The sequence below is a fragment of the Aquarana catesbeiana genome, linkage group LG03, assembly GCF_042186555.1.
Source record: "Aquarana catesbeiana isolate 2022-GZ linkage group LG03, ASM4218655v1, whole genome shotgun sequence".
Classification (NCBI taxonomy): domain Eukaryota; kingdom Metazoa; phylum Chordata; class Amphibia; order Anura; family Ranidae; genus Aquarana; species Aquarana catesbeiana.
In genome coordinates, this window is record NC_133326.1 from 68,107,324 (window position 1) to 68,123,612 (window position 16,289).

The 16,289-nt window shown below is 40.4% G+C and overlaps 1 protein-coding gene across 1 annotated transcript in view; it reads left to right on the plus strand.

Annotated features, from left to right (window-relative positions):
• FBN1 (fibrillin 1) overlaps positions 1-16,289 on the plus strand; it is a 408,253-nt gene that overhangs the window by 332,233 nt on the left and 59,731 nt on the right. The window contains exons 33-40 of the mRNA XM_073623525.1: positions 2,195-2,360; positions 2,895-3,017; positions 4,349-4,471; positions 5,812-5,976; positions 8,991-9,059; positions 10,315-10,440; positions 11,366-11,488; positions 14,779-14,937. Of these exons, the coding sequence (XP_073479626.1) occupies positions 2,195-2,360; positions 2,895-3,017; positions 4,349-4,471; positions 5,812-5,976; positions 8,991-9,059; positions 10,315-10,440; positions 11,366-11,488; positions 14,779-14,937 (1,054 nt within the window). The remainder of the gene's footprint in view (positions 1-2,194; positions 2,361-2,894; positions 3,018-4,348; positions 4,472-5,811; positions 5,977-8,990; positions 9,060-10,314; positions 10,441-11,365; positions 11,489-14,778; positions 14,938-16,289) is intronic.

The window sequence follows — 16,289 nt, forward strand, 5'->3', positions numbered from 1 at the left end:
CTGTGTTTGACAGGTACAGGTGGCTGCGTTTGATGGGCAAAAGTGGCTGCATTTGACAGGCACAAGTGGCTGTGTTTGAGGGGCACAAGTGGTTGCGTTTGATGCGCACAAGTGGCTGCGTTTGATGGGCACAGTGGTTGCGTTTGATGGGCACAGTGGCTGCGTTTGACGGGCACAAGTGGCTGCATTTGACGGGCACAGTGGCTGTCCATGGCGCTGGCAATACTACTGTGGGCATCCGGCTGTGACAGCTTGCAGCTTCACAGCCAGGTGCGCATGTCTCGCTGCGTTTTCCTGCATAGCCGGGCATAGCCGGGCAATCTTTTGGGAACTGTGATGTGTCCCAGAAGATTGCAGGGTGGAAGGGCCGCCTAGGCGGCCCAAGCGGAAGTGGGAGCTCGTCGGTAATCGTGATGCATCATGATGCATTTCAGAATCGAATCGAATCGCTGACCAGATAATCGTAATCGAATCGAATCATGAGACCAGTGAAAATGCGCACCCCTACTTTTCACCAGTGTGAACGGGGAGTCAGGCTAGGAAGCCGTGCCTATGTAGTGACCATGAATCCTGTTCTACTGTGTCTTCATCAGTCAGCAGGCTGGGGTGTCTTCTTGACCAAGATATGCTACTTTAGTGCAGACAAAGTAGTAAAAATCCCTTGCCAGGTAAAACAGTCACCGTATGTATAGGTATTCCATTTGTGTATTTAGCTGCTTTCCTGGTCAGATTTAATTTGTTTGTGTCTGCATTTTTTATGTTTTACAATGACCAGTATAGCAAACCCATTTTCAGTCATCATTTCATAAAATTTTAGGATAAAATCATTAGGTTGCACTCACAGCAATAAAGTGAAAATAAAAAAGGCACCATAGGGTAGATTTACTAAAGCTGGTGCATTTAGAATCTGCTTCAACTGTGCATGGTAGCCAATCAGCTTCTAACCTTAGCTTGTTCAATTAAGTTTTGGCAATAAAACCTGGAAGCTGATTGGTGTCTATGCAGAAGTACTCTCCTTTTGCACTCTTCGGCTTTAGTAAATAAACCTCCATGGTTCTATAATAGCTTTTCTCCACTTTTTTATCTCAGAGGAACTTCTAATATAATTTTCAGTCCTTGAAGAACCTTTCCTTTACTAAAATCAATTAGTTGGGGGTCAGTGGGGAAAATGCCCATACATTGGTGGTAGTAAGACTGCAACTCTTACAAACAACTGAAAAAATAATTGAGCCATACTTCTGGTTTTGTCATGTGGCGTTGGCCGTGGAACTACACAGACACCATCAAATGGCAGATCAATCAGCCAAAGTTCAAGGAAGCCCTAACAACCTTTGGAGCAGGGGTCTCAAACTGGCATCTCTCCAGCTGCCTGTGGGAGTCATGCTTGTAACTGTCAGCCTTGCAATGCCTCATGGGAATTGTAGTTTTGCAACAGCTGGAGGGCCTCCAATTTGAGACCCCTGCTTTAGGGGAACCCTAGTTGAGAATGGCTGTTTTATAGTCATAAGTGAATTACTAAAGTCTCAATCAAAAGCAAGCTCCTAAGCCAATGCTTGAGTCTTTTGTAAAGAGAATGTGCATACTTGCTTGGCTAAGGGGTGAGAAAAATGTCAGAGGGTTGGCTTGAACAGATGAGTGTCTAATTCTTGCCTTGTCAGAAAGACAGTATTTGTATAAACACTGAAGCGTTCATAAAATAGCACAGACTAGCAAATGATATGCCAGATACAACTATAGTAAGCCTATAAATTATTCTGGTTGCATATATTTCTAGTTGGAGCATCTTGAGTTTGTGACAGGTTCACTAAGAAAATGAACTGTAAAGGTAATGCAATAAATAAAATAATTAAATTAAGTATTACATAGATTGCATATTTCTTAATTTATTTTTGTTGCATGTGTTTTAAGTCTGTGGTGGAAACAAGCTATATTTGAAACAGACTGTTTAATGTTATCATGATGCCTCTGTAATCTCCATTTTTCATGGTGGCTGATATCTTTAGATGAGGTCACTAAGAAAGATTAGCAGCCATATTAAAAATTTGGTTTAGTAGTTTGATTATGCAGTTCTACTAACAGCGCAGAACGTATCCCTGTTACAATGTCGCCCCATCCTTATTTACAACACCAGTGAAAGAAACCCAAAAAAATCCCCAAAGAGCTTGAATCATGTCCTAAAAGGATTTTTTTAAAGAAAAATGCCTTCTTTAAACATTGTCTGCTTTCTTTAACAGATATTGATGAGTGCACCGAGAATGTGAATCTGTGTGGAAATGGTCAATGCCTCAACACCCCTGGAGGATACCGATGTGACTGCGATATGGGATTCTTACCAAGCATTGATGGAAAAACATGTGAAGGTGGGGTATCCAAAAAATTAAGCAAACTTGCAATATGAGGAGCATGATTTTGTTTTGAAGATCAAGCTTTAAAGTTTAGTTTAGTTTAGTTTTTTCAGTAGATATTCCCAATGTTGCAGTGGATATGCGCTCCTTAACTTGATTTGTGTAGTTGAGAGCCATATTTCATGTATATGTATAGCCAACTTTTTTGAGGTTTAGTTAGACTAGGTAAGGATCCTCCAGCTGGGACATAAACTGCAATAAAACATTGACAGGGTTTCTTGTCCTTTCCTATTCTATTCATAACTAAAAAAAAAAAAACCTATAAAACGTTGCAATAACCATGCTAACATTTTTGTTAAAATCGTGTAACATGATTATTGTTGCATAAACTGTAGTGAGTGTATTTATTTGGGAACAGTATGCTCTCTGTCATTTATCATCCATCAATTACCAGTAGAATGATTAATAGTATTTTAGTTGGATTTAGGAGATACAGTATTCTGCTATTATAGATAACATATTAATATAAAGATGATATTTTATTTCCAGATATTGATGAATGTGCACTGCCCAACATATGTGTCTTTGGTACCTGCAAGAATCTCCCTGGTCTCTTTAGATGTGATTGTGACATAGGATACGAGCTGGATAGAAGTGGAGGCAACTGTACAGGTAAGTTATACAAGTTATGGGTTGACCAACTGTATTTGTTATTTCAGAAATGTAAAACCATTCTATAAATTGGTATTTATGTCATGATTACCTGCTTTGTGCAATGGTTTTGCAGAGAGCAGCCCTGATCCTCCTCTTCTGGGGTCCCCTACCGGCACTCTTGGCTCCTCCCCGTTAAGTGCCTCCATAGGACGCCACTTCCTATGGGGACACTCATGCGTGCGCGATCCTGAGTCGGGCCGCTTGTGCCTGTTTAGACACACAGCCTGGCTTGGCCCTAGAGACAGGTTTTTATTGACAGCCACAGGACCCAATGGCTAACACTGCTCTCAGCCAAGCCTCTGAGAGGAGGGACTGGGGAGAAGAGCTGCTGCAGACATGCACAGCACTGGATCCAGATCGGGTTCAGATTAGTATTTAGGGAGTACTGGAGGCTGTTCTACCATTAAAAGGTTTTTTTACCTTAATGCAGAGAATGCATTAAGGTAAAAAGCCTTTTACCTTTCAAACCATTTTAAGAGTGTTTACAATCTAAAAGAGAAGGGCCAGTGATAGAGAGGAGAAAGTAAAAAGTTATGTTTTTCGGTACATGCTAAATAGGGTTCCCTGAAGACATACATTTTCATTTCTCAAGGTGGACAAAGTAGGAGATAGCCAGCAAGCATGGGAGGAGGTGAGGAGGAAGCTAGAGAGGAGGTGGTCTTGGGAGGAGAGAAATAATGATTTGGGAGATATTTGGAGACCAGGTTGGTGATGTAGCTTGAGACAGAATTGTGGAAGGCTTTATATGTTGATAGTATTTTGAATTGAATTTGTTGGGGCAAATGGGAGCCAGTGGAAGAATTGACAAAGAGGAGCGGCAAGATGGTTAGTAAGATAGATAGGACTGGCAGCAGCATTCATGATAGACTAAAGGGGGATAGTCTGTGTAGGTGTAGGCCAACAAAGAGGGAGTTGCATATATTGCAAGGTTCTCTTTAATATGTTCAGATGTCAATCCTAGTTTGATTACAGTTCCTTACAGACATATTGGCTGGGCTTGTAACCACCATGTGTGCAGAGTTTTCACACTTTACAAGGCCAAAGCAGAGACATTGCCTGGCAGTTTTAGATAGCAATGGTTATGTAATTCCATATACTTTGAGTATAAGGTAAGGTAACCTCAAGTAACTTTGATTGCTGCGCCACTCTGCTATTTTGTTCTATTTTATTTTCACCAGTTAGCCTACTTAATTCTATTCACTAAATATGTTGTCAGCATGTTTGGTGATTTGGTTATTGATTGCATGCTAAAACAGCTATTTTATAATGCATGTTTTCTTGTCTTACAGATGTGGATGAATGTGCTGATCCTACAACCTGTATTAGTGGGACATGTTCGAATACTCCTGGTAGCTACGAGTGCGAGTGTCCACCAGACTTCCAATTAAATCCCACTCGAGTTGGATGTGTCGGTATGATTCTTTTATCATAGCATGTACATTTAAGTCAGGATTGACACAATAGTAATAGGAAAAACATGTGATTTTTATTTTTTTTTTTTTACATTTTACAGATGGATATAATAGAATTTAGTTGGAAAGAAAGATGACTCCCTTTAATAAACACCTTTGTGTATCTACAGTATCACTTGATTTATTTTTCTTGCAGTTAAGAAATAGTTTAAATACATTTGTGTTGGCATAGGAGTTACAGGCAGAACTGCACACACGCAAGGGGCCTTGACTTTAAAGTGGTTTTAAAGTCAAAAGGTTTTTTACTTTAATTCACTGTCTGCATTCAAGTGACCACTTTAGGGTAAAAAACTTTCCACTAGCTGTTTCTTCATACCCCTTCCTCGATTCAGCACTGTCCTCCCTTGATCCAGCACTGTCCCTGTCTGTATCACCGCTGCTCTCTCTTCCTGGTCTCACAGAAGACTCTGATTAGAAACTAAATTATTAGAAACAAATGTTTTTAAAGCAAATTTCTACTAGTGTATGGCCAACTTAAAGCCACCCAAAGTGGAAGTTCTGCTTTAAGCACTCCTCACTCCCTTACCTGCCGCAATTGTCATTTTTTTAGGGGGGGGAGTGGGTACCTAGTTTTGACAGGTACCTGCTCCAACTTCCGCTTGGGCATAGGTGGCTCGAGTGGAAGTTCTCATCTCCCCCTCCCCCCCTGCAATCTTCTGGGACACATCAAAAGTCCCAGAATATTGCCCGTCCATTGAGGAGGTGCAGCACGACTCGTGCATGTGCAGTGCGCACCCAGCTGTAAAGCCACAAGCTATCACAGCCGGGTGCCCACACATGCAATGCCGGCGCCGGGGAGAGACGGGGGAGAGAACTGAGGCTTCGGGCTGCCTCATCGGTGGACCGTGGGACAGGTGAGTGTGTGTTTATTTAAAGTCAGCAGCTACACTTTTGTAGCTGCTGACTTTTAAGAAACTCAAAAACTGCTGGAACTCCGCTTTAGGTTAAGCTTTATGTATTATGTTAGGCATACAAGGGGTTATGGTAAATGTTAGGGGTCATGTAGAGGGAGGACTAGGTGATAAGGTCTGCTTTATGACTAGGTATGGGTCAAGTGGCTGCTATAGGAAGTATGCTCCTTTTACTTGGTTTTGAAGTAGAAATCCCAGAATTGAGAATTACTAGGTCAGAAAACGAAAGTATTATTAATATATTTGTTTATATGCTTAAAACATGCAGTACAAAAGCATTACATTTGTCATTTATGCTAGTAGATACATGTTTGAAGTTTATCTGTAAAATAAAAGCTAAAATAATATTGTATCATTTTTCTTTTAAAGACACTCGGTCTGGCAACTGCTACCTAGTGGCAAAGCCACGAGGAGATAATGGAGACCTGTCCTGCAGTGTTGAGATTGGTGTTGGTGTATCCAAGGCTTCATGCTGTTGCGCACCTGGGAAGGCCTGGGGAAACCCCTGTGAACACTGCCCTCCAGTGAATTCGAGTAAGGCATTTAATTTTTTGAAAAATGTATTGCTACCTTTTTACTGCAGTAAATGACTATTAATTGTAGTAAAACATAAAAAAATATGTTACTCCAATATTTTTTATTCCTGATATGTGCCTGTTTTACCATGTACTTGCGTTAAAAATCATCCTGTTCTCTTTGTATATCCCTTTGTGTAAAATACCTGGTGATCCCCCCAGTCTTCCTGCTTTCCTATTTCAAACTGACCAGGGTAGGCACATATCAGAAACCATGAATCAGACTGAGATGGAAGTATAGTTAAATCACACTTGTTTAATAATAATAAAAAAAGGTAAACAGAGTAAACGTAGTCAAAACATAGTCAGAGTTCAGGAACTGGAACGGATAGTCAGACAAGCCAAAACTTCAGGGAGCCAGAGAACAGCATAGTAGAACAGCAAGCAGGATCTGGAACCAGAAGGAATGTCAGCCAAGCAAGTCTTTAACAGGAACACAGGAGGATGTGACCAAGGCGAAGGCAGAGATCATCTGGACTGGACGGCTTAAGTAGGCAGGACTGACGAGCAGGATATCATCAACAGGTGAGTCACTGTGGAGAGATAGGAGCTGGCAATTAGCCGACAACTGAGCAGCCAGCTCAGAGAAGGAAGGGCTGAGCCCAGCCCTGACAGCATAAGAGCACATCTTTCCCTGTGTGGTTAATTTTCTGGCTGTGCTGGGAGCACAGCCTACCTATCACAGCCTACCAACTGCCAAGACTTCTGCTGATATGCCCCCTGCACAGCCATTCACTAGGAAGATCAATGTGCTGCTGTTTCTTCACTCCTAGCTCTCTAAGCCCCTTATGTAATTGAGAACAGAGATTATGTGATCACTTACAAAAAGACACAAATGTTTTGCCTTTCATTTCTATTTTAAACTGAATAGGTTGTTTTACAAGGTAAGGGTTCACATATACTTTAATGTTATCTGAAATATTTTAAGTCACATACATGCATACTAGGGTTGTCCCGATACCACTTTTTTAGGACCGAGTACAAGTACCGATACTTTTTTTCAAGTACTCGCCGATACCGATTACCGATACTTTTTTTTTAATGTCACGTGACAGTTTTTTTTTTTTTTGCTATTTTTTTGGGGGGGGGGAGGGGGTGAACGTTGTGTGTGTGTGTGTGTGTGTGTGTTTTTTTTGTTTTTTTTTTTACAATTTTTATTTTTTACAATAATATTTTTTTATTCTTTATTGTTTTTTTTTTTTTTTTTTTTTTTTTAATCAGCCCTTTTGGGAGGCTTTGGTGAGATATCAGGGGTCTTAACAGACCTCTGATATCTCCCCCTTGAGACAGAGAAAGAGACAGAGGATAGAGATTTCCCAGTCCCTTTCTCTGCAGCGTCAGCTGCACTGAGAATGAATGGAGAGAAGACAGCGGCTCCTCTCCATTCATAAACTGACACATTGTAATCACCGGAGATTACAATGTTTCAGTTATGTGAATAGACAGAGTCAGCTGACTCTATCCATTCACAAAGGAAGGAGGAGGGGGACGGAGGAACTGAGCGGGAGAACGGAGGGGACAGATAAGGAGAGAGGAACGGAGGGGGAGAAGGAGGGGACAGATAAGGCGAGAGGAATGCAGGGGACAGCAGAGAGGCACAGAGGAACGGAGGGGACAGCAGAGAGGCACAGAGGAACGGAGGGGGCACGGAGGAGGATGCAGTGACAGTCAGCTGTGAGATCACCGCTGTGTCACTAAAGCTGGTGAAAGCCGCTGGGGGAGAATCTTGTAACTCCCCCACGCGCCGATCACAGCTGTCTTCTGGGTATCGGGGAAGCATCGGGAGCATTTGCCCGAGTACAAGTACTTGGGCAAATGCTCGGTATCGGTGCCGATACCGATATTGTATCGGTATCGGGACAACCCTAATGCATACTATGTTCTTTGCTTTATCGGATAAACTTTATTTTATTTTTTATAAGTAGATACATTTTACTAACAAAGCATGGTTTGGTCAGATAAGTGCAGATCAGTCCTCTATAGACTTTTGCCTCTCTGCTACAGGCAGCAAAGTTATGAAAGATTTGGCCCTCTGCAATGTTGGAATTCTGACAGATATAGGCAGTCTGGGTGGATACTAACCAGCCATTACAGTGGGGGAAGAGTCAAAGCAGTCATACAAATAATAATATAAAATACAATCAAAATACAAAAATACTAAATATAATACTAATTTATTAGTATATATTATAAACATTATTCTGTCTGGCCATCTTTTGGCTGAGTTCTCATGAACGACTGCATAAAAACCACCCCCTGCTTATTTGATTAAAATACATTAGCCTTTATTCAGCAAAGCAGCGTAAAGGGAAATAACCCAACCAGCTAGACTAAGCATTTCTCAAATGTTTGGTCTAAAAGCATGTATAAAGGTAAATTGCTCAGTTTACATGTCATTGTTGGTGGAGAAGGTGCCTTGGTGGGGTTGATTTACTAAAACTGGAGAGTGCACAATCTGGTGCATGGCAGCCAATCAGCTTTTAACTTCAGTTTATTCAATTAAGCTTTGACAATATAACCTGGAAGCTGATTGGCTACCATGCACAACTGCACCAGATTTTGCACTTTCCAGTTTTAGTAAACCAACCCGATTGTGATAACCTAAACACTCTATGTAATAATTGGGTCAGAGATGCCTATGATTTTTTTCATTTTCTTCCGCCAACAGACCATTCCTCTGGAAGAGCAGTCCAGCTGCCAAAATAACACACTGGGTTGGGTGCTCTTCTGAATCCACAGTAGTGTCAACATAGCACTTAAATCTCTTTTTCTTGTATGATAAAGTTGTGAGCATTCCAAACCAGGCTTATCTGTTTATCAGTTCTGCACAAAACCGGATTACCATCAGATGCTTATCGCACTGTATGGTTTTGCAAGAATAATGCTCTGGCTCACAAGCCACAACCATCTGAAAATGAATTGCATTAGGAGTAGCTAATTGTGCAAGAAATTAACACGCATTTTGTTTTACAGCTGAATATAAAGTTCTGTGTCCAGGAGGAGAAGGATTCAGACCAAATCCTATTACAGTAATTTTAGAAGGTAAACATATTGCTTTAAGGGGATCTATTAGTAAAATATATCAATAATATTAATGCCCATGTAAAGGAAAAAAACACTATATAAATGCCCTTTATTAACTTACCGGAAGCCACAATCACGTGACACAGCTGGCCCGAGTCTACTGCTTTTGTGTTTACTTGCTGAAGGGGTCCTTCTGTGAGTGCCCATGTCACTGCCTGTGAGAGGTGGACACTTCCTATTAGATGACTGCCTGTGGGTTCTTCTCAGGAGAAAGAAGAGGACAACTTCTTCACAAGAAGGAGGCAGGGGACCAGAGATCTTAGGGCCCCATGCAGTACTGGAAAAGTGGCCCCTGCACTGGAATCAACAGCAGTGAAGGACTTTGGTGCAAATGACTAGGAGAATGAGTTAGATAGGGTTGGGAGGGAGGTATATTTAAAGTTTAGTTTTTGCCTGAAGTGGGATCTTAGATGGAAATAGCAGATCATTTTTCCTATCACTCATAAATATAGTAATATTTAAATTGTATCATTAAAACAACTCTGCCTCAGATTCACCCTATCTTGGTGGATGTCTGGTTCTTTGCTCATTAGTACCTCCTGCCAACCTCTATGTCATTACTGCACCCTGCAGTGATATAAGAGCTGGCAGGAGGAACCACACTGTGCGCAGCAGGAACAGACTTCCAACACTTTGGGAAGTGTCAAATAATTAAGACGTTCCCATAGGCTGCATTTTTTAAACATGGTGATTTTGGACTAACTGTCCTTTAGCGAGGTCAGTATTCACAGTCTTCTAGAAGGACCATTCTTTGGATTCTTTTGGGAAATTATAGAGCCACTATAATTTGTAATCAAATTATATTAAGTCAATAGCTTGGTGACTTTATAACAAGGATTTTCAGTTTAGCTTCTTCTCTTGCCTTTTGCTATTGACATGTTTTGGCTAGGCAGTGATGGATTTGTAGCTGTTTCAGATTGCTGTACTACTAATATGGACAGCTGAACATTAGTCAGCCAACACAAACATTTATCACTACTGGCCAGATGGTTTTATACCTGGCTACTTTTACGGCACCAAATATGGGGCCATTGGAACTCTGTGATGCTCTGTGAGCAACACTTTAATGAGAACCTATTGATGATAATAATCTATACATAGTAATAATGAAAACATGAACTCTGTGACTGGAAAAAATAACTTAAAAATCCCAAATAGCAGCCAGGAATTAAATAAAGAATTAAATAACAAAGTATAATGTAATGTCTTCTAGATATCGATGAATGTCTTGAGTTGCCAGGTCTCTGTCAAGGTGGAAAGTGCATAAACACATTTGGAAGTTTCCAGTGCCGTTGTCCACCAGGATTTTTCCTCAATGAAGAAACTCGTGTTTGCGATGGTATGTGGATCCATTATTTTGTCCATAAATTATGCATTTAACTGGGGCAGTGGTCCAGCCTAGGTTTACACTCTCCTATTTTTTGCTAAATTTCACTTGGAACATAGAAATTACAGGCAGAAACTTCAGATTTGCCACAAATATTACTGTAGAAGTGTCACAAAGCTATCTGTTAACAGCCAACAACAAACTGTGTAGCATTAGTGCACCACAAGGCTTCGGACAGATAGGCAGAGCAAAGACAGAAGGCAGTCAGGCATGGTACCAAATTGAGAGGCACAAGCGTTTGTACAAGTAAAGGCTGAGGTCAGAATTCAGAAGCAAAGGCAGTAGTTAGGCTAAAACAGAAACACAAAACCTGCTGATTAGACACTGGGTGGAAGTTCAGAGTTCCCTATATAGGTAGTTAATAAGGTTCAGGTGTCATTGCGATGTGGCCTTGCTGCAGTGCATTGTAGTGACCAACAGATGGAAAAATGTCAGCACTGATTATTATAGTCAGCTTTTCCATTCTCTGGCTTAAATTGCGACATTTAGTCATGGAATGGAATACGTATGGCTTAATCCATTTAAAATGAGTAAAGGAAAGATCAACAGCTTTTGGGTGCAACACCTGCAGACAGGCCATGGCACATCTGCACATTGCCACATAATTGGGAAATCTTTCTTAAGATTATTTAACACAAAAAGTCCCTGTATTTTTCTTTCTAGATAAATTCATGTATCTAAGACATACTGCTTAGTCACATTGAAATACAATCTTGTTTTTGCTTCTCATAAATTTCTTATAACATTATCAGCAACCCACACATAGAAGCCTTCTTTGCAGAAAATTTTCATATTTGCTGTAAACTTTTGAAAGGCTTGCAGAGAAGAACAAACAGTGTGAGATCTCTTACTTATCTCTGTATTATTTTTACTTAAGATGTCAATGAATGTGACCAGCCTGGAATTTGTGGCCCTGGAACATGTTATAACACTGTTGGCAATTATACCTGTATATGTCCACCCGATTATATGCCGATAAATGGAGGAAACAACTGTATGGGTAAGTGGCATTATTTAACAGATTATATTTTTTCCTGTATATACAATAAGAAAGCTAAATGCATAGAAAATATATTCTTGGAATTCTTGGAAAAGCCCAGCTCTAGACATAGCTTTAATGAAACGTAAACTCACATGGATTATGATAAATGAAACAATAGTGAGCATCCTGTGAGACAAAAAGCCCTTTTTGATGAAATATGGTCCCCTTGGCTTTCCTACTTGCAGGTACCAACCATATGGAGTTGAACTCCAGGAAAACTTGATGGTAGATCCCCGGACGGACTCACCTTCTCTTTTTCTCGCTCCTTTCTCTCTTATACCCACTGGCGGCCCTGTAACCAGTCTGCAACCCCCCCACCCTCTTCTTTTCATCCTATCTTACCAATGTTCAACAAACTGTCAGTACTGGGGAGTAGTATCCCCCATAAATGACTATAAGTAGTATGACAATGGAGAGATCATCTGAATTGTTTAATATAAGCTGTCTTCTCAATCTAAAGATCTTTTCGGAGAGGACACATACTTATGACGTGTTAAATTTCATAATTCCTCTATGTACCATAAGTGGACCAGATAAGCCCTGTCTGTGATGACCTTTATTCATTCCTTAAGGCATTATTGGGATAAGTTAAGTAGCTTTTTTTTCATTAATGTGATCTCCCTCTTAGTGGGGGATTATAGGGATTCCCTACCATGGCTCTTCTAGGTCCCATTTCCTATTGCATGTATCTTTATACTAAGCAGGTTTTTGAAGGTACAGAGGATTGTTGGCTGCTCTGCTTTATACTGGTTGCTCTTTACTCCTTGCTCTTAAAATACTCAATAGAAACAATTAAAACAGAAAATATATTCCTGTTATAAGACACATCTTCATGGAAGCTGACAAGTAGGGATGCGGTTCAGACTTGCTGCAAGCATGGGTTTTGACGAATCCTATGTGTTTGAAATTCTGGGTCCCAGCAAATTTACAGTATGTGGGATTTTACCACATCAAATTATTTGTAACTGTTCCCTGGTCTTGACCTTGGGAAAGCTAGCTTAGAAGGGTCTTTTGAATAAGCCAGCCCCCTCAATATAAAGGTGTGAGGTCAAAACAGCCATCCTGACATGGTGCCTTATCTGAGATTGAAAGTGCTGCTGACTAATTGACAAAAAGAGAGATTATTTTAAGGCTTGTAAGCATTTGCAGGTCTGTTGAAGACCCATTTCTTGCAGTCCTTTCTCCTGTGTTCTCCTCACGCCCTCTTAAACAATTGCAAAAAAAAAATGTAAAAAAAAAAACCAACACAAAAATACAGAGTAAATACATTTTTTTCTTCTTAAATTCATATCCTTAAACCTCACTTAGGCAAGGATGACATATTCAGACCGAGTGCATGCACATACATGCTGCTGCTCTTTCCATGTGCCAGATCCCAGAAACTACCTCTTGGGATGTGTTCATCATGCATCCCAGGAGGCAGTTCATGGGATAATACGCATACACACAAACCCTGCAGGGTCTCTGCCAAGTCCCATAGACCTGACAAAGACCCCACGTAGTATTTCTGCGCATTCCCCTGTCACATCCCAATAAATGCCACATCAAGTGGAAAGAGACTCATGGAATCAGCCTCCTTATGCAAGTTTTTTGGCCTGTGCCACTCCATGGTGACAGATACCAAACTGACATTATGACATTTAAAGCTATGTTCTAAGTTTTTTCCAGCAGTGTAGCACAGATGTGCTAACGCATGTTAAAAAAGCATGCATTTGCATACATTGGGGTTGATTTACTGAAAATGAGGAGTGCAAAATCTGGTGCAGCTGTGCATAGTAGCCAATCAGCTTCTAACATCATCTTGTTCAATTAAGCTTTGACAAAAAAAAACCTGGAAGCTGGTTTCTATGCAATGCGGCACCAGATTTTGCATCCTCAAGCTTTAGTAAATCAACCTCATTGTCACTTTGCATGCAATGTAATTCCAGCCATAATGGCAAAGGAAACCAAGGTGCATTGGTTCATCCCAATATGTGTAGCTAAGTTGAATTGCTTTACACAGGCAGCCAGTGGGAAAATGGTAGACTGGATTGAAAATGAATAAGGCAGCAAGACACAATCTAGTCCACTAGCTGTCAGCTATATATTTGGCTTTCTTAAATACAAATACAGGAGTTTATCAGGACAGACTAGTTAAATCCTCCATTATACACGGGAGCCTTGCATTTTTGATTATTGGTTTTTATTTTTCGAATTGACCCCAAAGGTAAATTTCAAAAAATATTATTTTATATATAAATATGTTTATCAGATTTCCTAAACCTGTAAAACTCATATACATTTGAAAAAATCTTAGAATTTGGGTGTGTCCACTCCACACACCTACACAGCATGCATTTCACTGACTATCAACGACCATAAAACAAAGAGACACAAACAATATTTTCAAATAGAGTCCTTCACATTTTTAATGGCTTATTATCTTTGAAATTTCCTTTCTCTCTGTAATCAGTAATGGGATAAGCGTGAAGGTAACCAGTGATGTACAAGAGAATAATTTCTCCACCATATAAAGAACTATAAAGACAATAGAATACAGTATATCATACCCCAACAATGCGTTTTACTAATTTATTCACTATTTTAGAATATGTATATGAATCAACCAGAAAGGAAGCTTGTATGATATTATCATTAGCAGTGGTAATATTGGGAATAGTAGGAGTGTTATATTTGAAATTTGATAATAAAAAATGAAGGAGTTGTTTGTCCTGTAAGTGAAGAATAAGTGATGTATTCAGCAGTGTGATTAAAAGTGCACTTTATAAGTAAGGAGTAGCATACAGCCCATTCCCTACAGCTTCTCTCTTATCCACACTAGTCTCTTGACCCAGTATTTACGCAGCAGATGATTTCATTTACATTAGTATCCACAGATTTGTTGAAATAACAGATTGTGGTTTGCCAGATCTATAAACAGTTATGAAAGTACATCCAAGAATATGTAAAACTAGGAATATAAATAGAGACAGGCTTTATTGGGATTACATTTCTCAACCAGCATTAAGTACTCACACCTTCACAGCAATAAAATGTACAAAAGGAGGGATTTACATAGTGCTTCTTGTATTAGAAAGGATTGCCCTTGTCAGTGCAGTTCAGTTTTTTGCTATTTCACGTGAGAAAATATTATACCCTCGTGCTGGTTGTCATGCTTTCTTTTAGCCCCTGCAACATATTTTTTAATAATAAACAGCTGCATGATAAAGTACATGAAGCTATTATTTTTTCATGTTTTTTATTGTTAGACATGAGAAGAAGCTTGTGCTTCAGAAATTATTATGCTGACAATCAGACTTGTGATGGAGAATTGCTTTACAACATGACGAAAAAAATGTGCTGCTGTTCCTACAATATTGGGCGAGCTTGGAATCGACCTTGTGAAGAATGTCCATTGCCGAGCACTGGTGAGTATAATGCAACTTGTGATGTCTTCTAATAATACATTTGAGTCTTTATGAAAGATCGAGAAAGAAACGTGATAAAGGAAAACATAAGAAGTGACCTGGAGTGTGCCAAAAGTCACGTGGTCAGTACGCCTAAAGGAGGCATACTCAAATATGAAATGAAAAGGAAAAGATAAGAATAAAACAGACTCGGTGGGTGGGATACGAGAGGGAAGACGGACAGGAAAAAGGAGGAGGAGGGCGGGTTTAAGTACAGCCCGACTCCTCCTACAAATTCAGGCTAACCTGTGGCCAGCCTTATCATTTGTACTTGGAGTCTTTATGAAAGATCCAGAAAGAAACATGATAAAGGAAAACATAAGAAGTGACCTGGGGTGTGCCAAAAGTCACGTGGTCAGTACGCCTAAAGGGGGCAAAAATAAAGACAGTAGGATAAATCAGCAAACGGATTTATTTGAAGTAAACATAACATCAGTCAGCTAAATGCCTGAAAGCCTGAGACATCTCAACATGTGGACCTGGGACATATCTGGAGAAACATGCTGAGTTCCATCTACCCATCTTCTTAATAACGTGAGCTGGGATCTCCTGGCAAGAAGCTGCGGAAGCTGCCCCTATTCTCAAACAGTGACCAGAAAAAACTGCAGGGTTAACCCCAGGTTGGTTAATAATGTCGCCATGAGGGAAGCATGAGGAAAGGGTAACAAGGGACTATCCCTAGGTTTGTCTATGACCAGCGCCATAAGCTGGTCCAAAACTCCAACGGAGCACCAAGCACTGCTAGTCTTGAAAAACCTGACGTCCGTACCGGCCCCCTAACTGCTGCGTCTTGCACACAACCAAATGTAACCGGAAATGATCTGGATGTCTAACCAACTGGCTAATGCCAGTGTGTGAGCACACGGGAACTTGCGCCGGTACGAGTCAACTCGCCATACCCCCTTCCCCGAACGATACCTGTCCCTACAAGCAGAAAGCAGCCGAGCGCCTTCCTCGTGGCTGGAAATTACATCAGATGGTCGCCCGGAAATGACGCATAATCGTCCAGAAGCGTCATACGAGAGGGAAGGCCGACAGGAGAAAGGAAGAGGAGGGCGGGTTTAAGTACAGCCCAACTCCTCCTACAAATTCAGGCTAACCTGCGGCCAGCTTTCTCATTTATATGAACTTCCATAGGCGTGCACAGCCTATTGCATTAGGGTGTGCACCCCAAAACTCAAACACACATGCGTGTGTATAATTTTATATATATATATATATATATATATATATATATATATATATATATAAATATATACAACCAGTGATTCAATTATAGAGCTTCTAATATTGTGGCCACTGGTCCCTAATAT